Source organism: Saccopteryx leptura, chromosome 5 (assembly GCF_036850995.1).
Source record: "Saccopteryx leptura isolate mSacLep1 chromosome 5, mSacLep1_pri_phased_curated, whole genome shotgun sequence".
NCBI lineage: Eukaryota > Metazoa > Chordata > Mammalia > Chiroptera > Emballonuridae > Saccopteryx > Saccopteryx leptura.
In genome coordinates, this window is record NC_089507.1 from 161,393,201 (window position 1) to 161,419,558 (window position 26,358).

Sequence of the window (26,358 nt, forward strand, 5' to 3'; positions counted from 1 at the left end):
AGCAATCAGGGAACAACTAAGGTGTTGGAGTGAAGAATGAATGCTTCTTATCTCTCTGCCTTCCTGTCTGTCTCTGTCTGTCCCTCTTACGCTTGCATGCGCTCTTTCTCTCTCGCTAAAATATAAAGTAAGAGCACATAGATCTTTATTTCATTTTTGCTTTCAATCATTGATTCAACAAATAATTGCTTCACTGTGTTTCAGATACTGTTCTGGAAGCTTGGGATACATCAGTGATTTAAGCTTCCTTAAATCAGTATCCCTAAGGAGATTATATTTAAGCAGGCTTATTTGCCCTTCTTAGCCTTGCTGAATAGCCTTTGAGAATTTTCAGTAAATAATGCCTGGCTTAAATTGATATATATATATTTTTAACAACTCACAGTAATTAGTCATCACATATGCATATTTTTCATAGTTCAAGTTTACCTTGGATTTGTAATGTTAATAATTTTAAATTTTAAATTTACTTTTAGCAGGTATATATGTTCCATAGAAATTTTCATAAGTAAAATCCTCAAAAAGCTGTTACATTTAAAAACATGCCTTCAAGTTTATGCTTTAGGAGTTTGATTTTTGTTTTTTAAACAGGTATTTAAATATGTCCTATGTAGGTATATAGGAGAGAAGTAGAAGAAAATGGAATTGTTCTGGATCCTTTGAAAGCTACCCATGCAGTTAAAGGAGTTACAGGACACGAGGTCTGCAATTACTTCTGGAATGTTGATGTTCGCAATGATTGGGAAAGTAAGTTGCTATTATTAATATATTTTAATATAATTATTACTTTGAATTTAATATCAAGTCCAGCCTGGTTTTCTGCATATGATCTATAGCTTACAAAGTTAGGGTAGAAAATATCTGGAGCCTGACTAGGCAGTGGTGCAGTGGATAGAGTGTCAGACTGGGACACAGAGGACCCAGGTTAGAAACCTCGAGGTTGCCGGCTTGCACAAGGGTTCATCTGACTTGAACGCGGGCTCACCAAATTGAGCACAGGGTTGCTGGCTTGAGCAAGGGGTGACTTGCTCTGCGGTAGCCACCCCCCCATCAAGGCATGTATGAGAAAGCAATCAAATGAACTAAGGTGCCACAATGAAGAATTGATGCTTCTCATCTCTCTCCTTCCTGTCTGTCCCTATCTGTCTCTCTCTCTTGCTAAAAAAAATAAAATTTAAAAAAATAGAAAATAGCTGGAGAATTATATAGGGAACTGATAATACTTTATATATAAATAGAACTTTTCATAGTATAAAATACTTCTCAGTATATTACAACATTTGATTTAATACCATAACAATTATGCATAGATAGGTAATAAAGAAAAACTCAGATGCGTCAAGTGAACTAGTTAGTGGAAAAGCCAGGACTAAAAATTAAGGTTTCTGTTTTATCTATTATATTTTTCTCCTAGATTGTTTTGTTTCCCTGGTAAATCCTACACGAATCTTGTTGTGGTTTGTTTTGTTACTTTGGCAGGTAGGGGCTCTCCCTTAGGAATCAAAAAAAAATTTTTTAATTGATTTTAGTGAAAGAGAAAGGAAGAAAGATAGGAACATTGATTTGTTCCTGTATGTGCCCCGACTGGGGATCTTACCGACAACCTCTGTGCTTTGGGATGACACTCTAACCGAATTATCCAGCCAGGGTATCAGATTCTTTAAATAGATACTTCTGAACATGCTAAGTATATATCAGTGGCAGTTTTCTTATAAACACACTCAGTCACCTAAGCCTAGATAGGACAGTTATTCAGCTTCATTGAATTAGGAATTATAGGGGGGGAGGTATTTGTGTTAGGGAATAATTTGTGCCTGAGTAATGTAGGGGTGATTAGAAGAAAATGAGATTTCCTGGTGATCAAATCTCTCAGCCATCATGCATAATAACCCTACCTTTCATCTGAACTTAGCCTAAGTGAGGTAGAATCCTGTTCATTCTACCATTATTTTCATTTGTTACTAACTTTCAGTATAAGGATATTAATCACATTCTAGGAAAAGGTAATATGTCTTTTTGGCTAATATTTTCTTTTCATTTCAGCAACTATAGAAAACTTTCATGTGGTGGAAACATTAGCTGATAATGCAATCATCATTTATCAGACCCACAAGGTAAATACTTCATTACTCCAGAGTGTTCCACTATAGTTCAAACTGAGACATAAATTGTCTAAAGTAAAATTTTGCAGGAAACTAACCGCCAGGAAGGATCTGAAGACTTTATTAATAATTCAGGAATGCTAATATTTTTTTAGTATCTAGTCTCTTTATAGGAGATAATAGTTATTGAAAATGAAAGTGAATCATAGTTTCCTATGACAACAGTGTAATAAGGGGAATTAAAAGTATGTTATTAGCCTGTGTTAAGACTAATAAATATGAAAGTGATCCTTTTATTTTTAGTAAGAGGAAGGGAGGCAGAGTGACAGACTCCTGCATGTGCCCTGATCAGGATCCACCTGGCAAGCCCATTAAGGGGTGATGCTTTGCCCATCTGGGGCATTGCTCCGTTGCTCAGCAACTGAGCTCTTCTTAGCACCAGAGGGGGAAGCCAGGGAACCATCCTTAGCACTTGGGGCCAACATGCCCCAATCGAGCCATGACTGCAAGAGGGGGAGAGAGAGAGAGAAACAAGGTGGTAAGGTGGAGAAGCAGATGGGTCCTTCTCCTGTGTACCCTGACCAGGTATCAAACCTGGGACATCCACATGCCAGGCTGACATTCTACCAGTGAGCCAACTGGCCAGGACCATGACAGGGATCTTAAGTGGATTATCTGAAAGCAATGTAAAATTGCTGAGCATGACTGTTGAGGTTGGTCATATACACCAGAGCACACAGAAACATTGTCATTTAAGTTGGTTTCCTTTTACTTCATTTTTTCCACTGCTAATTTAGATTTAAAATTTTAGAATATTTATCTTACTTCATTCTACTGTCTTCCCCTTCTGAAAATTGCCAGATAGTATTTTGAATAAATAATAAAATGAATTAAAATTTTGTAGAGTTCTACCAAAAGCAATATTGTATGTTATATAGATAGTGTAATGATTCAATAAGTCATTTTCTCTTTTTAAAATAATTTTGTAATTGAGCTGAATATGTGAAAATATTTAAGGTTTGTTCTGTATTCCTTAAGCTTATTCTTGTCACCTGAGGCATTTTATAGCTGATGGACTGTGTGCTCGGCTTCATTTTGCATGGTAGCTGTTCAAGAAAAATGTGTAACAATGAAGATTCTATTTCAGCCACTGAATAGAACATATTCACTGATACATTTGATAAGGAATTAATACCCAAAATTTATAAAGACTTTATGAAACTCAACACCAAAAAAACAATCCAACTAAAAAATTGCCAAAGGACCTGAACAGACACTTCTCTAAAGAGAACATATAGATGGCCAATTGACATATGAAAAGATGCTCAACATCACTAATCATCAGAGAAATGCAAATTAGAACCACAGTGATATACCACCTCACACCTGTCAACATGGCTATCATCAATAAGTCAACAAATAAGAGTTGGTGAAGATATGAGAAAAGGGAACTCTCATGCACTATTGGTAGGAATATGGATGGGTGCGGCCACTGTGGGAAGCAGTCTGGAGTTACTTCAAAAAATTTAAAAATGAAACTGCCTTATGACTCAGTGATTTCAGTTCTGGGAAGTTATTTGAAGAAACCCAGAACACTAATTCAAAAGAGTATATGTACTATGTACCCCATGTTCATTGCAGCGTTATTTACAATAGCCAAGATTTGGAAGCACCCTCTGTATCCATCAGTAGATGAGTGGATAAAGTTGTGGTATATTTATGCAATGGAATACTACCCAACCATAAAAAAAGGGAAATCTTACCTTTTTTGTGACAGCATGGACAGACCTGGGGAGCATTATGCTAAGTAAAATAAGCTCGTCAGAGAAAGACAAGTACCATATGATTTCAATCATGTGGAATCTAATGAACAAACTGAACTAACAAGCATAATAGAGACAGACTCATAGAGAACAGACTGACAGCTGTGGGGAGGGAGATGGGGTTGGGTGAGTGTGGTAGAGGGATAGAGTTTAAAAAGACCGAAAAAAAAGAGAGAAAACCTCGTGGACAGAGACAACAGTGTGGTGGTTGGCAGGGTACAGGGATGGAAGAGGGTATAGTGGGGATAAATGATGATGCATGAGACTTGACTTGGGATGGTAAACACACATTATGATGTACAGTGATATGTTGTAGAATTGGGCAGCTGAAACCTGTATAAATTATGTTAATAAGTGTCACCCCAATAAATTCAAATTTTTAAAAAGGTTCTGTTTCAGCATACAAATTTGGTGATGTCTAAAGGAAATCTAAAATTTTGTAGATGTTAAACTTTCAATTGCCCTGTAATTTAGAATGAAAATAAATGATCAGTAATTTAAAATCAGAATAATCTTTTATTTGAAGATAACTAATCCTAGAAAACAATCTGCTAAAAGTATTTCACTTGGTAAATAGTAAGTGGAATGGGGAATTATATGTTATATTAGGTTTATTTCTTATAAAATAAAACAATATTAATGTCTTATATTGTAACAATTTTAAGTAACAATTATAATTATATAAATAAACAAATTATCTCGGCATATTTTTTCAACAAAACCCAATAACACTATATAACATCTTTCTCTTTAGACTTTATAGACTTGGCTTCTTTTATATCATGGGCTTAAAGAAGGCTACTTATCTTCCAATTAAGTCATTTGCACTCTTTAAATTTGTCTTATTGTTATCCTTATGAATTTGCATTTATTAGTACTAACATGGCCAAATTTGTATTTATTATTGATTTCACATACATTTCTCCAACATTACTTTTGTTGCCTTCATGAAGTTTTGTACCTTTAAAAGGTAACCATTTCATTTTGCAAAGGATTTATGTTGTATTGACACTGAATTGTTAGCTATTTTTTATACTTAACAATGAAAAAAGACAAGGCATATTTTCTCATTTAAAAGTACGTAGTCCTAGTTTTCTGAGACCTAGGTACTGTGTCATTCCAACAGTATATGTTTTTCCTTGTACACCACAGAGTTCAAAGATGCTATCTAACTGATTTGGAATTCCTTAAATATGATTCTTATATCAGAGGAGCAGCCTTCTTTCCCTAAAATCTTTGCTCTAAAATCTCTGACAATTTAAGCTGAGCTTTAAAACTATATTTTAAAACAGCACATTACTAAAAAAAAAAAAAAAAAAAAAAAAAAAAACAGCACATTACTGCAATATGAGGGAGGGCTTAGTGTTAGTTACATCATTGCTTAATGGGTACCAAGTTTCTTTTTGGGATGATAAAAAATTTTAGAACTAGGTAGTGGTGATGTTTACATAACATTATGAATGTAATTAATGCCACTGAATTATGCACTTAAAAATGGTTTAAATAGCAAATAATCACAATTTTAAAAAACAGTAGAACATTATTCCTTTGGTATATTTAGTTCTGCAAAGTCATTAACTCAGTGTTCATAATTCTTTGGTGGATATTTTCAGATGCTTTTTATTTAAAATGTAACAGATTTTACCTTCAACTAAGATATTATTGCTTTTACATTTGTTTCTCTGTTAATTCCATATTACATATGAACTAAAAGGTAGTTTAAATTTTCAAATATTTTTACTTCTTCCACAGAGAGTGTGGCCTGCTTCTCAGCGAGATGTATTGTATCTTTCGGCCATTCGAAAGATACCAGCCTTGACTGAAAATGACCCTGAAACTTGGATAGTTTGTAATTTTTCTGTGGATCATGACAGTGCTCCTGTAAGTACACTGTATAAATGTGTATAGCTGTACAATATAAAGCTCACTAGACAGTGCTGTGCAAAAGTGATGACACATGCCACATGCATATAGATACTAGATTTAATAACCATTCTTAAATTTTGTGTTATGTTGGCTTCTTGAAATAACACAGCCCATGCACTACCTGAGGCACAGTAGTCATGGCTGTGAACATGTCAGCAGGTCTGTTTTCCTCTTGAGGTTAGGTGAGAGTGTTGAGGGGTACAACTCCCAGTTGCCTCTCAAGCCATGGACTGCTACTTGCAAAACATCTGTGGTTTCTACCTCGATTTAGCTCTACTAAGTAAGAGGAGGGAAAATCATTTCTGGTGTCATATCATCTTGGCATATGTTATCTCTTGGTGCTTTTAAGATTTTGTTGGAGATTTTGATGAGTTATGACTTCAGTTAACCTAGTGTAGTATCAGACCAGTAGAGATTACAAAATGCTGGTTATCAGCCCTGGCCAGCTGGCTCAGTGGTAGAGCGTCAGCCCAGCGTGTGGAAGTTCTGGGTTCAATTTCTGGTCAGGACACACAGGAGAAGTGCCCATCTGCTTCTCCACCCTTCCCCCTCTCCTTCCTCTCTGTCTCTCTCTTCCCCTCCCACAGCCAAGGCTTCACTGGAGCAAAGTTGGTCCAGGCGCTGAGAATGGCTTCATGGCCTCTGCCTCAGGCACTAGAATGGCTATAGTTAAAACGGAGCAATGCCCCAGATGGGCAGAGCATTGCTCCCTAGGGGTGGATCCTGGTTGGGCACATGCGAGAGTCTGTCTCTGCCTCCCCACTTCTCACTTCAGGAAAAAAGGAATGCTAGTTATCACTTTACTGGAGTTTCGTTCCATTTTTTGTTTTGGCAGCTGAACAATCGATGTGTCCGTGCCAAAATAAATATTGCTATGATTTGCCAAACCTTGGTAAGCCCACCAGAAGGAAACCAGGAGATTAGCAGGGACAATATTTTATGCAAGATTACATACGTAGCTAATGGTATGTATTTCGTTGTTTGTTTTTACTTCTTGGTAATGTGAATGTTCTTAGTATGATCTACATGATAACTGACTGTTTGGACAAATACCATTACAAATGCCTTTTGAATTTTTATTTTTTTAATTTGGAAATATGTATATGAAAACTGTCAGGAAACTGAAATATACAAACCTGAATTTCATACTGGAACTACTGTATCAGAATTTTTGATGCTGGAATTGGATAGGTAAATTTTAGATCGCTGTCACATATTGTTGGTTTTTAGAACCATTTTGTTAAATATTTACCTAAAAGAATTTACGCAGAATTAGGAGTGTAAGCAATAGTAGAAAAGGAAATTAGCTGTTTTTTTTCTTATCACTCTTGCACATTTCCTATAATCAGGGTGCATCCTTCATTGGTCCCTAGTCATTTTTAGTTGCTAGTTACATGTTTTTTAATATCTGCCTGAAGCTGGACAGCCCTGATACTTTGGTTCCTTTTACACTTGTTTCCTACCTGCAGTAGTTACTGAAGTCCATCTAATCATGGGCCATAACTGCTAATGTGTTTAAAGAGATAGTTATGCCTGAGTAAGTTACTATTTGATTATAGGAGTTTGATGAAAAATCTGCCTCAAGTGACCTAAAATGTAGCTATACTAATATTAAAATATAATTTAGGGAATCAAGAACACTTCAGAAAGGTAATAAATGATTTCTTAGTTGTTATCTGTTCTTGTTTGGTAGTTAATATTAAGGATTAATAGTCAAGATTTTTAAGAGGTGCCAATTTTTGAATTTTTTTAAAAAGCAAACAAAATGAATGTTTCACATGTATTTGGAGAGTTATATCTTAACATATTTTAATTTTTCTTTAACTCGCAGTGAACCCTGGAGGATGGGCACCAGCCTCAGTATTAAGGGCAGTGGCAAAACGAGAGTATCCAAAGTTTCTAAAACGTTTTACTTCTTATGTCCAAGAGAAAACAGCAGGAAAACCTATCTTGTTCTAGTATTAACAGGTACTGGAAGATCTATGTTATCCTCTTTTTCAGCTCTACCATAATTCTTCAGATATCAAAAATGTACTGGTCAGGTAGCTTGGTTGGTTAGAGCTTTGTCACAAAGTACAGAGGTTGCCAGTTTGATCCCTGGTCAGAACACATACAAGAACAGATCTCTCTCTCTCTCTCTCTCTCTCTCTCTCTCTCTCTCTTTCTCCCTGTCCCTCTTTCCCTGTGCTTCTCCCCATCTCTCTTCCTGTCTCAGTAAAATCAATAAATTTTAAAAATTGTTTTAATAAAAATTTAGTTAATTATTGAAAGTAGTTTCTGTGTTTTATGATATTCCCAGATAAAGGGTTATAATTTGTATAGCCTTAAAATTTTTTTATTTTTCTGCTTATGTTACCGTATTTCCCCATGTATAAAATGCTCGCATGTATAAGACGCACCTTAATTTGGCGGCCTGAAATTTGAAAAAAAGTGTATTACATAAAGTTTTTGAACTTAAGTTTCATTTATCATAAAATTTATATATAACTCCCTATCATTGTCAAAATTCCCATTTATTAACTTGTCTTCATCTGTATCTGATGATGAATCACTGTCTTCATATGGCATCGTCCTCAGTTCCATCTGTGTAATTTGAAATGCCACACTTCTTAAATGATTTAATAAAGATCTCAATCTTGATATTACCTCAGGATCTTTTCACCCAGGTACAAACTTCTCCTATAGTTGGTTTCTTCACTCTTCCTGCTGGTGTCAAATTATCTACAACAGTGAGTGCAAAAACAAGTACAAAAAGGCGGGAAATGCAAGTACAAAAACTACAACCACTGTATAATTTTTAGACCCCAAGCTTTGCGGGCCCCCCCCCCCCCCAAGTGCGTCTTATACATGGGGAAATATGGTAAATAATACCTGCTCATTTAAAGAAATTTTAACAGTATAGAAAGAACTATAGAATTTCAGAAGTATAAATTCTGTTTCTTTTCCCTCATAGAACTTACTATTTAGGTTTGTGGGATATTTTTTTAGATTTTTATATATATGTACTTACGTATATATTTTTTTGATTGGCTTTAAAAATGTTTTTATTCTGCCTGACCAGTGGTGGTGTAGTGGATAGAGCATCAACCTCAGAAGCTGAGGACCGAGGTTTGAAAACCTGAAGTCACCTGCTTGAGCACAGGCTCACCAGCTTAAGCGTGAGATCATAGACATGACCGCATGGTCACTGGCTTGAGCTCAGTGTTCTCTGGCTTGAGCAAGGGGTCACTGGCTCAGCTAGAGCCCCCCAGTTAAGCCACATATGAAAAGCAATCAATGAACAATGAAAGCAGGGGTCGGGAACCTTTTTGGCTGAGAATGCCATGAACGCCACATATTTTAAAATGTAATTCCATGAGAGCCATACAACGACCCATGTACGTTATGCATGATTCAATAAAATTTGGTGTCCCGGAGGACAGCTGTGATTGGTCCAGCCACCTGCAACCATGAACATGAGCATTAGGAAATGAATGGATTGTAATACATGAGAATGTTTTATATTTTTAATATTATTTTTTTTATTAAAGATTTGTCCGCGAGCCAGATGCAGCTATTAAAAGAGCCACATCTGGCTTGCGAGCCATAGGTTCCCAACCCTGAACTAAAGTGACACAACTACAAGTTGATGCTTCTTATCTTTCTACCTTCCAGTCTCTCTGTCTCTCTCTTATTTAAAAAAATGTTTATTCTATACTTACTGTTTTGTAGATTATTTTTGTAATTAATATATTTTAATTATTCCATATAAAGATATGAGATGTATACAACAATAAGCGCAAAAACAAGTACAAAAAGGCAGGAAATAATCTGTACATGAATATATAGGGAAGCAGAATTTATTAACTAGTCCACAAAATAACGTCTATATTGGTTTTATGTTTTTACTGTCAAAAAATGCTGCATTAAGCCTGACATGTCAGTGGCACAGTGAATAGGGCATCAGCCTTGGACGCAGAGGACCCAGATTCAAAACCTTGAGGTTGCCAGCTGGAGTGAGGGGTCGCTGGCTTGAGCCCAAAGGTCACTTGCTTGAGCAAGGGGTCACAGGCTCGGCTGTAGCTCCCTAATCAAGGCACATATGAGAAAGCAATTGATGAACAGCTAAGGTGCTGCAATGAAAATTTGCTTCTTCTCATCTTTCTTCTTTCCTGTCTTTCTGTCCCTGTCTGTCTCTCTTTCTGTCTCTTGCTCACTAAAAAAAAAAAGCACAGATTTGTACAAGGAGCCAAAATGTTTATTTTTTTATTAAATAAGTTATATATTAACATAGTTCAGAAGTCAGAAGGATCAAGATATACAATAAAATTTATTCCCTATTTGCCCAGTTTCGTCTTCCCTTCACACACACAAAACTATATAACTGATATTACTAATTTCTTGTGTATTTGTCCAGAGGTTTTTTAATGCCTTGAGCAAATACAGTTGTATTTCTCTCACACATACTCTGTTGTTAAAGAAAATTTAGCATACTATGCACACTGTTCTGCATCTTGCTTTCCCACTTTATCTTGAAGGTCTTTACATATTGGTACAGAGCTTCTTCATTCTTAAGACTACACAGTATCTCATTGTATGGATGTACATAATTTAGCCTCCATTTGTAGATGTTAAAATTGTTTCCAGTTTTCATGAAAACAGTGTTGCAGTTATATCTATATGTCATTTTGCATTTACAAGTTTAAATGTGGGATAAATTTAAGTTTACATGTTGGATAAATTACTTGATGTTTCACTGCCAGAACTCTGGGCGTTTGTGCAGCTTGGGTTATTGCCCTCTGTAGCACTTGTATTAATTTCCATCTCACCGGCAGTAATATATTATAGTGCCCATTTCTCTACACCCTGTCATGCAATGTGTTAAGTGAAACTTTCTGATTTTTTCCAACTTGATAGGTTAAAATACTCTCGCCATGTAGTTTTAGTTGTATTTCTCTTATGAATGAGTTTGAACATCTTGGGTGCATCGGAGAACATTTGTGTAATTCTGTTTCTATAAACTCTCACTGTGTGTTAATATTTAAATTTTTAATAGATATTACCAAAGTATAATTGATAGGCAATAAGTATATATAAACATTCTTTCATTCTTCCCTACACTGAACATTAAATCATTGGCTGAGAACTTTATATTCTTCTATCAATTTTTTGAGATGAAAATTATCATCTAATGACTGATGCTTTCAGTTAAATCTGGTTTCTGATACTGTCTATAGTATGTCTATTTTAAAAAAACTCAAAAGCTAATTTGTTGTCAGAGGGTAATACAAAGGTTATTGCATTGATGTCCCACGTATTTAGCTATTCCCAGGAAAAAGGTGACCTGCAAATGTTAATGTACTGCTCACAAAAAATTAGAGGATATTTCAAAGTGAATATGAAGCGATAAAATATCCCCTAATTTTTGTGAGCAGTGTAGGTTCTGTCCTCATGGATCTGAATGCTAAATAAGTGCTTTGAAATACAGCCTGACCTTTGAGGAATCCTCTCTTCAGGCATGAGTGCATTGCATAAATGTGCTGACTATGTAGAATATTTTGTACTTTAGGATTATTATGGGTAGATCTGGACACATAATTCCTTATTGATTCTACCTCTACACTGTCTTTGTCAAACCAGAAACTTGATGCCACACAATGGCAGCAGCCTTGTCACCTTGCTTAGCTGGGTGTCTCTGCCCACAGCATTAAGATTTTTAAAAAGTTGCTGTTTGCTCTATAGCCAAGACCAAGCATGCGGCCCTGTTTTTCTCTTCTTCACCTTTACTCCCAACCTTGCAAGGCAGAAAATATAACCATATATTAAGCAGAAAAAATGAGAATGCAGTTATATACAGGGTGAGGAGAAAGTATGTTTACAGTTGTGAGTATACAAAACAGAATTTATTCTTGTATTATTATATATTTGTGTGTGACAGAGACAGAGAGAGAGACAGGGACAGAAAGGAAGAGAGATGAGAAGCATCAGTTCTTCGTTGAGCACCTTAGTTGTTCATTGATTGCTTTCTCATATGTGCCTTGACCAGTGGGCTACAGCAGAGCGAGTGACCCCTTGCTCAAACCAGAGACCTTGGGTTCAAGCTGGTGAACCTTTCTCAAACCAGATGAGCCTGTGCTCAAGCTAGCGACCTCGGGGTCTCGAACCTGGATATTCCACGTCCCAGTCCTTTGCCGTCGCTCTATCCACTGCACCACCACCTGGTCAGGCTTTGTTATTCTTGTATTATATATTTTTCCATACGAACAACTGTAAACCTACTTTTGTCCACCCCTGTATAGAACGTGCTGTCAACTATAAGAAGAATAATTTTTTTTAATTTATGATTTTAATTTGTGTTTACATAGAGATTCAAGTGTCCCACTGAATATATCCCCCCTCCCCCTTGGGCCCCCCCAAGCCCCCTCCCCACAATCCCCCCCCTTCTCTCCAGAATTTGCTGTTCTGTTCTCTATAATTCTGTGCTATTTTTATATAATTCCATTAATCTCTTTTCCTTCTCTGATCCCAACTTCTCTTCTACTTTCCCTCTGACCGCTTTCCCTCTGGTCCCTTTGATTCCAGCTCTGCCTCTGTTCTGTTCCTTAGTTCACATTGTTCATTAGATTCCTAAAATGAGTGAGGTCGTATAATATTTTTCTTTCCTTGTCTGGCTTATTTCACTTAACGTAATAGTTTCTAGGTCCTTCCATGTTGTCACAGAAGGTAAGATTTCCTTCTTTTTCATGGCCCCATAGTATTCCATTGTATATATGTACCACTGCTTTTTAATCCACTCGTCCACTGATGGACACTGGGCTGTTTCCACATCTTGGCTATTGTAAACAATGCTGCCATATACATGGGGGTGCATTTCTTCTTTTGAATCAGTGACTTCGTATTCGTAGACTGTATTCCTAAAAGTGGGATAGCTGGGTCAAAGGGCACTTCAATTTTTAATTTTTTTAGGAATCTCCATACTGTTTTCCACAGTGGCTGAACCAATCTGCATTCCCACCAGCAGTGCAGAAGGGTTCCCTTTTCTCCACATCCTCACCAGCACTTATTCTGTGTTGTTTTGCTAGTAAGTGCCATTCTGACTGGTGTGAGGTGATATCTCATTGTGGTTTTAATTTGCATTTCTCTAATGATTAGGGATGTTGAGCATTTTTTCATATGCGTATTGGCCATCTGTAGGTCCTCTTTGAAGAAATGTCTGTTCATTTATTTTGCCCATTTTTTGATTGGATTGTTTATCTTCCTGGTGTTGAGTTTTACAAGTTTTTATAAATTTTGGTTATTAACCCCTTATCAGACTTATTGGCAAATATATTCTCCCATTGTGTGGGTTGTCTTTTTATTTTGTTAATGATGTCATTAGCTGTGCAAAAGCTTTTTAGTTTCATGTAGTCCCATTTGTTCATCCTGTCCTTTATTTCACTTGCTCGTGGAGATAAATCAGCAAAAATATTGCTATGAGAGATATCAGAGAGCTTACTGCCTATGTTTTCTTTCAAGATGTTTATGGTTTCATGACTGACATTTAAATCTTATCCATTTTGAGTTTATTTTTATGAATGGTGTAAGTTGGTAATCTAGTTTCATTTTTTTGCAGGTAGCTGTCCAATTTTCCCAACACCATTTGTTAAAGAGAATGTCTTTACTCCATTGTATGCTCTTATCTCCTTTGTCAAATACCAATTGTCCATATAGGTGTGGGTTTATTTTTGGCTTCTCTGTTCGGTTCCATTGATCTATATGCCTGTTCTTATGCCAATACCAAGCTGTTTTGAGTATGATAGGCTTGTAGTATAACTTGATATCAGGAAATGTGATACCACCCATTTTATTCTTCTTTTTCAGGATTGCTGAGGCTATTCATGTTCTTTATTTGGTTCCATATAAATTTTTAGAATATTCTGTAATTTTGAAGTATATCATTGGTATTTTAATAGGAACTGCATTGAATTTATAGATTGCTTTGGGTAATATAGACATTTTAATGATGTTTATTCTTCCTATCCATAAACACGGTATATGCTTCCATTTGTTTGTATCTTCCTTGATTTTCTTTAACAATGTTTTATCATTTTTCAAGAACAAGTCTTTAACCTCTTTGGTTAAATTTACTCCTAGGTACTTTATTATTATTTTTTTTTTAGCAAAGGTGACTGGGATTGGTTTTTTTTAGTTTCTTTTTTACATAGTTCATTGTTGCTTTATAAAAATGCCACTGATTTCTGAATATTGATTTTATATCCTGCCACCTTGCTGAATTCATTTATCAAGTCCAGTAGTTTTTTTACTTTAGGGTTTTCTATGTACAGTATCATATCATCAGCAAATAATGATAGTTTTTTTTTTATTTGATGCATTTTATTTCTTTTTTTTTTTTTGTCTGATTGCTGTGGTTAAGACTTCCAGAACTATGTTGAATTTTATCAAATGCCTTTTCTGTATCTATTGATATTATCCTGTGATTTTTATCCTTTTTTTTTTGTTTTATGTGTTGAATCACATTAATTGATTTGCAGATACTGTACCAGCCTTGTCTATAGAATAAATCCCAACTGATCATGACGTATGATTTTTTTTCATGTATTGCTAGATTCGGTTTGCTAATTTTTTTTTGAGAATTTTAACATCTTAAGTTCATCAGGTATATTGGTCTATAGCAGTGGTAGTCAATCTGGTCCCTACCGCCTACTAGTGGGTGTTCAGCTTCCATGGTGGGCAGTAGCGGGGCAACCAAAATATAAATAAAAAGATAGATTTAATTATAGTAAGTTGTTTTATAAAGATTTATTCTGTCAAACTTAGCGAAAATCCGACATAAAGTACTTGGTAAGTAATTATTATTATATGCTTTAACTTGCTGTAACTCTGCTTTATAAATTTTATAACGTAAAGTTACTTCTCTACTTTATAAATCACCATTACTGTGGAACCGATGGGTGGTTAGAAAATTTTACTACTAACAGAGATACAAAAGTGGGTGGTAGGTATAGAAAGGTTGACTACCCCTTGTCTATAGTTTTCTTCCTTTGTAGTGCTTTGCCTTGTTTTAGAATCAGTATCATGCTTGCCTTTTAAAAGGAGTTTGGAAGTCTTCCCTCCTCTTGAATTTTTTGAAATAGCTTGAGAAGGATAGGAGTTATTTATTCTTTTAATATTTGGTATAATTTGCCGGTGAATCCATCTGGCCCAGGACTTTTGTTTGTTGGAAGTTTTTGGATAACTGTTTAAATCTCACTTGATGAAATTGGTCTGTTTAGGTTTTTTGATTCGTCTAGATTGATTTTTGAAAGATTATATGCTTTGAGGAATTTGTCCATTTCGCCTAGGTTGTCTAATTTTATAGCATACAGTATTTTCTTACAATTCTTTGTATTTCTGCTGTGTCAGTTGTTACTTCCCCTCTCTCATTTCTAATTTTATTTATTTGAGTCCTCTCCTTTTTTCTTGGTGAGTCTGATTAAATGTTCATCAATTCTGTTCATCTTTTAAAGAACCAGCTCTTGGTTTCATTGATCCTCTATATTGTTTTTTTATTCTGTATGCCATTTATCTTCACTTTGATCTTTATTATTTTCTTCCTTCTGCTTCCTCTGGGTTTTACTTGCTGTTCTTTTTCTAGTTCTTTTAGATGCATGGTTAAATTGTTTATTTGAGCTTTTTCTAGCTTCTTAAGGTATGCCTATAGTGCTATGAACTTCCCTCTCAGTACTGTTTTTGCTGTGTCTCATAAATTTTGAGTTGTATGTTCATTTTCATTTGTTTCAAGGAAATTTTTTATTTCTTCTTTGATATCATTGTTAACCCATTTGTTATTTAATAATTCTATTTAGTTTTCAAGTGTTTGAGTGTTTTTCAATTTTTTTATTGTAGTTGATTTCTAGTTTCATGACATTGTGATCTGAGAAGATGCTTGATATGATTTCAATCTTTTTAATTTGTTGAGACTCGTTTTATGCCCTAATATATGGTCTATCCTAGAGAATGTACCATGAGCACTTGAAAAGAATGTATATTCTGCTGCTTTAAGGTGAAAGGTTCTGAAGATATCTGTTAAATCCAGTTGATCTAGTGTGTCCTTTAAGTCTGCTGTTTCTTTATTAATCTTCTTTCTTGAGGATCTATATAGTGATGTTATTGGGGTATTAAAATTCCCTACTATTATAGTATTGCTGTTGATCTCACCCTTTACGCCCATCAAACTCTGCTTTATGTATTTAGGTGCTCCTATATTAGGTGCGTTGATATTTATAACGGTTATATCTTCCTGTTGGATTGCTCCCTTTATCATTATGTAGTGACCTTCTTTATCTCTTATTATAGCCTTTATTTTAAAGTCCATTTTGTCTGATACAAGTATTGCTACCCCAGCTTTTTTTTTAACTTCCATTTTCATGAAACATTTTTTTTCTACTTTCAGTCTATGTTTATATTTTGTTTTTAGGTGTGTCTCTTGTAGACAGCATTTTTATGGGTCCTGTTTTCTTCTCCACGCAGCTACCCTATGTCTTTTGATTGGAGCTTTTAAACCATTTACATTTAAGGTTATTATTGATGTGTAGTTTTTGCTGTTGTTTTTTGTGACAGAGACAGAGAGAGGAACAGACTAGAAGGGAGAGAGATGAGAAGCATCAATTCTTTGTTGCCGCATCTTAGTTTCTCAGTGATTGCTTTCTCATATGTACCTTGACCTGGGGGCTACTGCAGACCGACTGACACCTTGCTCTAGTCCAGGGGTTGGGAACCTATGGCTCATGAGCCAGACGTGGCTCTTTTGATGGCTGCATCTGGCTCGCAGACAAATCTTTAATAAAAATAATAATAGTAATGTTAAAATATATAAAACATTCTCATGTATTACAATCCATTTCCTACTGCTCATGTTCATGGTTGCGGGTGGCTGGAGCCAGTCACAGCTGTCCTCCGGGACAACACCAAATTTTTATTGGATAATGCGTATCGTACACGGGTCGTTCGTTGTATGGCTCTCATGGAATTACATTTTAAAATATGTGGCGTTCATGGCTCTCTGAGCCAGAAAGGTTCCCGACCCCTGCTCTAGCCAGAGACTTTGGGTTTAAGGTGGTGAGCCTTGCTCAAACCAGATGAGCCCGCACTCAAACTGGCAACCTCAGGGTTTCAAACCTGGGTCCTCCGCCTCCCAGTTCAGCGTTCTATCCACTGTGGCACCACCTGTTCAGGCAATATGTAGTTGTTTATTGCCATTTTATTTTTTAAATGTACATTCCTCTTTTACTAGATTTTTTTCTCCCTTTGTTCTGTTTACAGCAGGCCTCTTAACATTCCTTGTTGTAGCATTGGTTTGGTTATAATGAATTCCTTGAGGTTTTTTTTTGTTTGGGAAGCTTTTTATTTCTCCTTCAATTTTAAGTGATAGCCTTGCTGGATAGAGAAGTTTTGCTTATAGACTCTTGTTTTGCATTATTTTGAATATTTCCTGCCATTCCCTTCTGGCCTCTAATGTTTCTGTTGAGAAGTCAGATGTCATCCCTATGGGGGCTCCTCTGTAGGTAATAGAGTGCTTTTCTCTTACAGCTTTTAGTATTCTTTCTTTATCTCTTAATTTTTGTATTTTAATTATGATGTGTCTTGGTGTTGGCCTTTTTGGGTTCATCCTTAATGAAACTCTCTCTGTGCTTCTTTAACTTGTGTGACTTTTTCCTTCATCAGTTTAGCAAAGTTTTCAGTTATGATTTCTTCAATCAGATTCTCTATCCCTTGTTCTTTTTCTTCTCCTTTAGGAACCCCTATGATGTGGATGTTATTTCTCTTCATGTTGTCAGAGAGCTCTCTTAAGAGTTTCCTCAGACTTTTTGAGACTCTTCTTTTTGTTGTTCTACTTCGATGCTTTTGTTTATCTTGTCTTCTAAATCCCTGATTTGATCCTCAGCTTTATCCATCCTGCTTTTAATTCCTTCCAGTGTGGTCTTCATTTCTGATATTGTATTTGTCATTTATGACTGTTTCTTTTTTATTATTTCAATGGTTTTTATATTTGCCATCTCTTTTTTTAGGTGCTCATTATGTCCCTCCATTGTTGCTCTAAGGTCTTTGAGCATCCTAACAATCATTAATTTAAACTATGCATCCAGTAATTTGGTTATTTCCGACTCATTCAATATTTTTCTGGGGATTTCTCTTGATTCATTTGGGTTGCATTTCTCTGCCTTCCCAGTTTGTATGTGTGGAAGAGGGTTGTGGCCACTGGAGTCCAATGGATGTGGCCTCTGTGTTCCCTAGGTGTGGTCTTTCTGCAGGCCTACCACCCTCTTTGCCATTGCCTCAGGCTTTCGGGCCTGAGCATTTTCGGCTTTGGCCCGCTACAGCCAAAGCGGTTTTCGCCTCTCCTCTGCCAGCAGGGCTGTGTTCACGTGCCCAGGCAATAAGCCCTGATAGGCCTCAGCCTTCGCCACACCTCTGAGGGTTCCTGCACCCAGCCACAAGTCTCAGCCGGATCCCGGCTTTTGCCCCTGTAAGTGGGACTGCAGGCTAGATCGCTCTCGCTTGCCTGGCGGGGTCGGACCACTTTCATACATCCCTTCCACCACCACAGTCGCCCTCAGCCTCCGCCCCCGCTGGTGGGTACTGAGCTCACGCCAGGCCTCAGTGGGGCTGCCCTGGCTTCCACCTCCGCTGATGGGATAGCAATTTCGCGCGTCCTGCCACTGCCCGCCCTCCAGCGAGCACTCAGCAGTGTGGGGGTGGCAATGCAGCTCAGACCTTAGCACTCAATACTGTATTCCTGAAGGCTCCCTCCTTCTAAGCAACTGTGTTCTGACTGCAGCAGGAGAGCTTCTGTTTGGCTGGTGACCTACTTCCCTTTGCTGGTATTGCTGGTTCCAGGAAACATTTTCACTTTAGATTTGGGAAGTGACTCAGCCCAGTCATTAGGGTGGCTATTCCTCAAAGTGTTTCTCCTTGTGCCGCCTAGATTAAATGCTCTTCCTGCTACTCCAGTCCTCTCAGCTCTCCCTGTCCCCCAGACCCCCGAGTGGGTGGTTGTAAAAGATGTTTTCTGCGTGGTCCTTTTAAGACGATTCATGGGTCTGAGAAATCTGTCTCTTGTTTGCAAACAGTATCCTGACTTGTTTCGCAGCTAAATACTGTCCATACGCCTTTTCTAGGCTCTGGGGCTGCAGGCTGGGGCTTCGTTCCTGGGTCCCAGGACCCTCCCCTCTGCACTAAACTACTTCCTGCCACACGAATCTCTCCAGGCTGCTCTTCACTCCCGGGAGCTGGGCAGCCCCCTCCACGTTTCCACTTTTCCTAGCGGTCTCAGTGTGGCTTCTTCAGTGATCCTTGGTTAAAGCGTCCTCTTAGTTTAGTCCAAAGTTGGTTTTTCCAGATGATGGCTCTTAAAATTAAGTTGTAATCCACTTTGGTTCTGGGAGGTGGGAGTTGGTACGTCCGCCTACTCCAGCACCATCTTGCTGCTTCGACACTCAGTAGCTTTAATGGAGATTTGTTAGAAACTAGAGGCAGCATCTTCCCTCCAACTTCTGTGAATTCATCTTGCTCACACATCCAAGACTGAGGCTGCAGGGCACCCCCTACCCCTTCGAAGAATAATTTTCTTAAACATTTAAAATATACATACTAACATATTACTAGCATTGACCTCTAAACTGCTAGTTATGGGTATATTTTTTATTGACTCTGTGTGTGCACACACACATTCTTCTATTTAGTGGTCCTGGGAAGGAAAGTGTTGAGATCTTTTGAGAAAAAAAATACCTCAGGAGAAGGAGGAGGAAGCATTGTGTGTGGACTTGTGTGTATGTATGTAAAGATAGAAATGGAAAGACTCACTGGCCCAAACTTGGCTCTGGCCTTGAGTCTTATGTTGACCTTCTTTCTGACAAAGAACCAAATTCAGACTTTAACATGTGGTGAAGATCTTTGTTCACTTAAAGTAAATTTGTTTCACAATAATTTTAGAAGTTATAGGTATTAAGTAGATTCTAGCAATGAAGTCTCAGGAAAGCTAGCATTCTTAATTTTGGTGATGGGGAAATAGTAACTTTCAATAGTCAGTATTATCTTTAGAGAAATTCCATAAGGTTGATGAGGTCCAAAGATATTAAAAACTGTTTAGTCAATCCTTGACTAGATAGCTCGGTTGGCAAGAGCATCATGCTAAAGCACAGAAGTTGTCAGTTTGATCCCTGGTCAGGGCACATAGAGAAACAGATCAGTGTTCCTATCGTCTGTGTGTCTCTCCTTTCCTCTCTAAAGTCAATAAAATAAACATTAACAAAAAACTGTTAAATTGTTAAACACATTTGACAAGATCTGAGCTTTTTAATTTAAGATAAGGCAGACTTCATTTTTCTTAGCCTTAGTAAAATTTAAAATTCTTGGAAAATTCTTTAGCATAATTTTTATTGAAGAATAAGAAAAAAGAAATTCCAGTTTGTGGGGTATAAATCCAGAGACCTCTGGTTGATTCCTACTTTGCTTTCATGTATCACATTATCCTTTTCAATATTTTATTTCAAAAGATTCCTATACCTTCTATTCCTTCTTATGGGATAATTTTATGTTCTTAAAGTTGAAAATCCTTAAAAGTAAATCTTAGTAGAGAACCTGTGCATTCCATGAATTGCGAGGGTAGGGGGAATGTGTTCTGGTAGTCATGCATCTATGAGTAATAACATGTTGCTGAATTTTTTACTTGTCGTTTTCTTTCCTACAGTGACTGAAGCAAGGCTGCGTGACATTCCATGAGGGAAAAAAAATAACTGAATGCGCTAAGCTGGAACGTAGGATCTATAGCCTTGCCTATGGCCCAACACGTTGGCCTCGTGTACAGAAATGAAGAAATACTGCAATAGCAAAGCTGAATACCTAACACTAGCTCTCTACTGCTAGATCTCTGCACTCAGCATAAAACTATAAATACATGTAAAATTACATGTACATGGCTATATTTTTATTTGCTTGATCCTAGAAGAGAAAAGAACAACAACTTTGAATCACAACTAGGAATTAATGCTTTAATTTTTGGAAACTTTTTCAGAATTTTTAATTTAGTATGGTCCAGCCTAAGATTCTCAGTTGTATTGGGTTTTGTGCACAAAAGAAAAGCACAAAAGTTGAATGCACAGAGGCATGTGCTTTCTGTGCATCAAACACCTGGCTGGATTTTTTTTTTTTCAGGCCTACAGTCAAATCTATGTCCAGAGTTTTGACTTGTTTTGCTATATGTAATCATAGACTTCATTGCTGCTAATTTTTGTAATGATTCATGTTGTCATATAAAGTGTCTCTTAATAATGGAGGGCTCAGAATAACCTGTGATTTTGCCTTCGCTATAGATAGTCTTGCTCCCATGAAGAACCTTGGTTCTGATGGAGAAGGAATGAAAAGTTTATTTTTTCCCCCTAGATATATTTTTTGTATTTTTAGTTGTGTACTGTGTGCTATGGCTCTTTTTTTTTTTTTTTCCAGTTTGTTAGAAACACAATTTGGCAATTCCTAAATTGATTCTCTTTGCCTTCAAACAAAAATATTTGTATAAATCTTTGGGTATAAAATGCTCTCTGGTAAAATGGTCAGGATAAAATGAGCTCATGTTATTTTGTGAAATTTGTAAGAGGGTGAATAGTTACTACTTGTAAAAGCAAATCAGACTGAATTTAACTTTTGACTCGGTATTTTTAGTATTCAGTAATTAGTATGTTTTATAGTTCTTCTAATTTGGGCAGTTTAAAAGATATTTTGCAAGATATGCACAGAAAATGTGAGCAATGCTTCTCTTTGCCTCTTGATCAGAAACTTTAGCAGAGAAATAAAGGATTCCATGTGATTTATACTGAAATTCTTTCCCTAGTTGCTATAAGAACTTAAATGTAAACTATAATTTTTTAGTTTTATTAGTTTTAGGCCTCTGAAAAACCTTGAAGCATGGAGTTGAGGCAAGGAGTTATACTCATTGAAGTAGAAATGACTGCCCACTTCAAAGTCTTTTATTATGTTTAGACACAAATGTGCTTTCATAATCAGAGGCATTTGGTAGACGCTTTGCTGACTTGTTCATCTCGGTTGAAACAGAAATCAGATTCATTTTGTAAAGCAGAAAGTCATGTCACATGGAACATGTCCTGTATATATTCCATACATGATAATGGAGTCTTAGTGATAAATGCAAGGTGATAATTTAATGATGGGATTAGTCTGATTACTCATTATGCACAATCCTGGAAGTGAATTACTTGCATCAGATATAGTGATATTTATTCTGTACAGAGAGAAAAATACGTATAAAACATACACTTACATTACAAGCACGCAGATTTCATGCTCCATAAATCTTTTCTATTCTTAATTTTTCTTTCTCTAATGATGTGCATGGAATATGCCTTATTTAGGAAAGTGCAGTTTATAATTTGACTAAGTGGGAAAGTGCCTATGGTGGTAATGCTATTAAGGCAAATAAGACAAACTATATTCAGTTTACTACATCACCAGTTAATACTTTATATTGTGATGTTGAAAAAAAAAGTTTATACCTCAAATGTGTATTTTATTTTACAGTCAGCTGTGGGTTGGTATGGGAGTATGGGGAGGGTGGGGATGAAAGGTGTATTCACCATAGACACTGATGCAAACCTTCAAAAGAAATTCTATATGCCCACTATAAATGTTTCTCTGCCGTTTTTCCTGGTTACTATCATGAACACAGACACGTAACTCATAACTTAATTAGATAGCTTTATTTTACAAAGGTATGGAAAGTTTACAAAGTATCTAAATCTAATTATTAGTTTCATTTGCACTGTTAATGATACACTTTTGTAATTCTGTAAATAAAATGATTACACTAAAATATTTGTATTAAAAAGAAAAGAAAAAGATACATTTTACCTTTAGAAAACTGCACTTGCTACTTCACTAGAGTTTATCTTGTCCAACCAGATTTAGAATTGAGTAGGACAATACGAAAAGAATTTAAAAGATGTCAAAATTTGAAGAGGTACTGGGCCTTTAGACACTATTCAGACCCTCTAAAATTACAGTGCTCACAAAAGTTAGGGGATATTTTATAGCTTCATATTGATTTTGAAATACCCCTAATTTTTGTGAGCAGTTTATTTCTGTACGGCTAATTCCTACATACTCTGAATATACATGATATCTTCTCATCCACAATTATTTCCTACTTCTCTTCCCGAAGCCAAAAAAAAAATTTTTTTTTTACTCCTTTCTACTCAGTTACTCTTTTTGTACTGTGATAGAAATTTTAAAAATATTGGTGATGAGGGATTTTGTTCCCTTTTTGTTCACTGTCTAGTTCAAGAAAGAGAGTGTAGTGTTTTCGTTAGAATTCAGGACTCCTGGTTTTGAGGTGGAGGGTGATCAAAGCAGCTCTTTGTTTGGGATTGCCCCAGGGGCAGCCAAACCAAGTGGAGGGTATGTGTGTCTGGGAGAGGTGTAAGAATACAAAATAAGGAGAAAGAGGAATAGGTTTACCACTTGTTCACCTATAAAACTAATGTGTACATCTATACAACATCAGTGTCAATTGCTATTGAGAAATTTTTAGTTGGGCTGAGCTGATTCTCGTGAAATTCTGCTGGTTATCTTTAAGCTTATCAGTTGTTTGTCCAATTAAACACTTTTACCAGTATTTAGTCCAAGTTGTACAGATGTATTTAGATTATTGTCATTGTTCATCTATAAACTCAAAACATAATCATTTTAAAGTACCTTGGGAGTGTATAGAGTGTAACTATTCCATAATAGCTTTATGATCCTGATGGTGTTTTTAAAAATTAATAAAGTTGGCTCTTCTATGTTACAATCACAAAATTAAAACCAGTATTTAAGAGTGGAAACGTATTAAAATATTATGGACAAATACGCTTGTTGGATTGTTTTTCTTAATTCCAAAATATTGCCCTACATAGTTCTCTTGAGTAGTTTAAAGCTAGAAATACTCCATTTCAATGTTCTTCAAACTATATACATTGTAACCCAATTAGGGATGAAGAAAACTAGTGAGTTGTGAAGTAATTCTTTAGACAGAAAGCAAAATAGAACAGAATTGGCATGATCAAATACAGAGAATGTAATAAAGGAATTTTGTGCATCTTTTTTTATGTATATAAATATTCATGTATATATACTGAGTTGTAATCTAAAATTAATTTCTTATTATGTGTCATGGTCCAGAAGTTTTGTTTTGTTTTTGTTTTGTTTTGTTTTGTTTTGTATTTTTCTGAAGCTAGAAATGGGAGAGACAGACAGACTCCCGCATGCGCCGGACCGGGATCCACCTGGCACTCCCACCAGGGGGCGACACTCTGCCCACCAGGGGACGATGCTCTGCCCCTCCGGGGCATCGCTCTGCCGCGACCAGAGCCACTCTAGCGCCTGGGGCAGAGGCCAAGGAGCCATCCCTAGTACCCGGGCCATCTTTGCTCCAATGGAGCCTCGGCTGCGGGAGGGGAAGAGAGAGACAGAAAAGAAGGAGAGGGGGAGGGGTGGAGAAGCAGATGGGCACTTCTCCTGTGTGCCCTGGCCAGGAATCAAACCCGGGACTTCTGCACGCCAGGCCAATGCTCTACCACTGAGCCAACCGGCCAGGGCCAGGTTTTTTTAATTGCTAGAAAGTGAGTCCATATACAGTGGGGCATTTCTGAAATGAATTACAGTGCCCAACAATCATCCACACTTACATTTGACTACATGAATTGAGCCAAAGTAAATCATCTCACATTTGTTTGAAGTATACAGACAGCATTACTTGTTACACTCGGATAACTTAACGCCCTAGAACCACTGTGAAATGGGAAGTGTGTATTTGCATTCCACTCAGTTGACTGGAGAAATCAGTCATGGTTTCTCCATGGTTATACTGAAAGGAACTGAGCATATTTCCTCATGTTCAGCGATACAGACCATCCAAGTAATATGACCCCCCAGTGCAAGCCAATTATTGAATCTGTTGGGATGCTAGAGCAAAAAAATCTGGCTAAGCCTGACCCAGCAGTGGCGCAATGGATAGAGCATTGGACTGGGAGGCAGAAGACCCAGGTTTGAAACACCACGGTCACTAGTTTGCGGGCTTGTCCAGCTTGAGTGTGGGCTCTTCCAACCTGAGCACAGGGTCACTGGCTTGCGCATGGAATCAGACATGACCCCATGGTCACTGGCTTGAGCCCAAGGTTGCTGATTTAAGCAAGGGGTCACTTACTGCTAAAGCCCCCTGGTCAAGGCACAAATGAAAGCAATCAATGAACAACTAAGATGCTGCAATGAATAATTGATGCTCCTCTCTCTACTGACCTGTTTTTATCTGTCCCTGTCTCTGTATAAATAAATAAATAAATAAAATAATCTGGCTGGCATGTTGACCATATTGACAGAAACAGTGGAGGTCCTCATGACACACCTTTAAGGCGTTTGAATGTTTATGCCTTCTTTACCTTAGGCTTGACTTTGGATAGAGCCTGAGAATAGTTGTAGTTCTAACTAGCTATTTCATTTATTCATTTTTTTTTTAGAGAGGAGAGAGAAGGAGAGGGAGAGAGAGGAGAGAGAGAGAGAAGGGGGGAGGAGCTGGAAGCATCAACTCCCATATGTGCCTTGACCAGGCAAGCCCAGGGTTTTGAACTGGCGACCTCAGCATTTCCAGGTCGACGCTTTATCCACTGCGCCACCACAGGTCAGGCTAACTAGCTATTTCAGATTGAGTTGCTTTTATGGTATCTTCCAGATTCACTTGCCATTGTTTGTATTGAATCACAGCAGAACTCATATTGTTGGCGTTTGCATTGTCTCCCCATTTAGACCAATTTTCTGTGAATCCTTCATGTCTGTATACTTTGAATAACCTTAAATATCATAAACTATCTGGCCTCTTCATTCTCTTCCACAGAATTCTGTGAATTTATAACTAGAACAAATCTTAAAAGTTCTTTCAAGTTACTAAAAGCACCCTAGTAGCTCAGAGCACTGTCTTGACATGCCAAGGTTGCGGATTCAATCCCAGGTCAGGGCACATAAAATAATCAGCCAATGAATGCATAAGTAAGTGGAACAACAAATAGATGTTCCTTTCTCCCTCTCTCAAATTAATATTTTTTAAAATGTTTTGAAGGTACTAAAAGATGCCCAACCAGAATTTTCTCATCACCTAGTCTGGTGAGATGCTGAATGAGGATGTCTTCATTAGGTGTCTGTAACACACCATGCCTGCGTTTTATCTAACTGCTTGGGTTATGGCGGGGGTGGGGGTGTAGTGGTAGTACCACCACTATTTTACATTGAAGGAGACAGGTCAGGGTTCCAGGCTTCCTAAGTCTAAAGTCTTTCTGTTAGACTGCCACTTTGTAATATCTTACATATTTAATATCTAGAATATATTGATGGGCTAAAGCTGACATGTTTAAAGGACTTTTGAGGTATGGGTCTAGCAGTACCTACTTCAATATTAGCTTCACAAAATCCCTTTGGCCTGACCTGTGGTGGCGCAGTGGATAAAGCGTCAA

General features: G+C 37.0%; 1 protein-coding gene across 2 annotated transcripts in view; it reads left to right on the forward strand.

Annotated features, from left to right (window-relative positions):
* CERT1 (ceramide transporter 1) overlaps nt 1–23,959 on the forward strand; it is a 150,993-nt gene extending 127,034 nt beyond the window's left edge. For both annotated transcript variants that reach the window (XM_066386360.1, XM_066386359.1), the window contains 6 exons: nt 615–747; nt 2,044–2,114; nt 5,678–5,806; nt 6,687–6,816; nt 7,683–7,819; nt 20,559–23,959. In XM_066386360.1, coding sequence (XP_066242457.1) covers nt 615–747; nt 2,044–2,114; nt 5,678–5,806; nt 6,687–6,816; nt 7,683–7,810 — 591 coding nt within the window. In that variant the 3' untranslated portion in view covers nt 7,811–7,819; nt 20,559–23,959. The remainder of the gene's footprint in view (nt 1–614; nt 748–2,043; nt 2,115–5,677; nt 5,807–6,686; nt 6,817–7,682; nt 7,820–20,558) is intronic.
* The last annotated feature ends 2,399 nt before the right edge of the window (nt 23,960–26,358 follow it).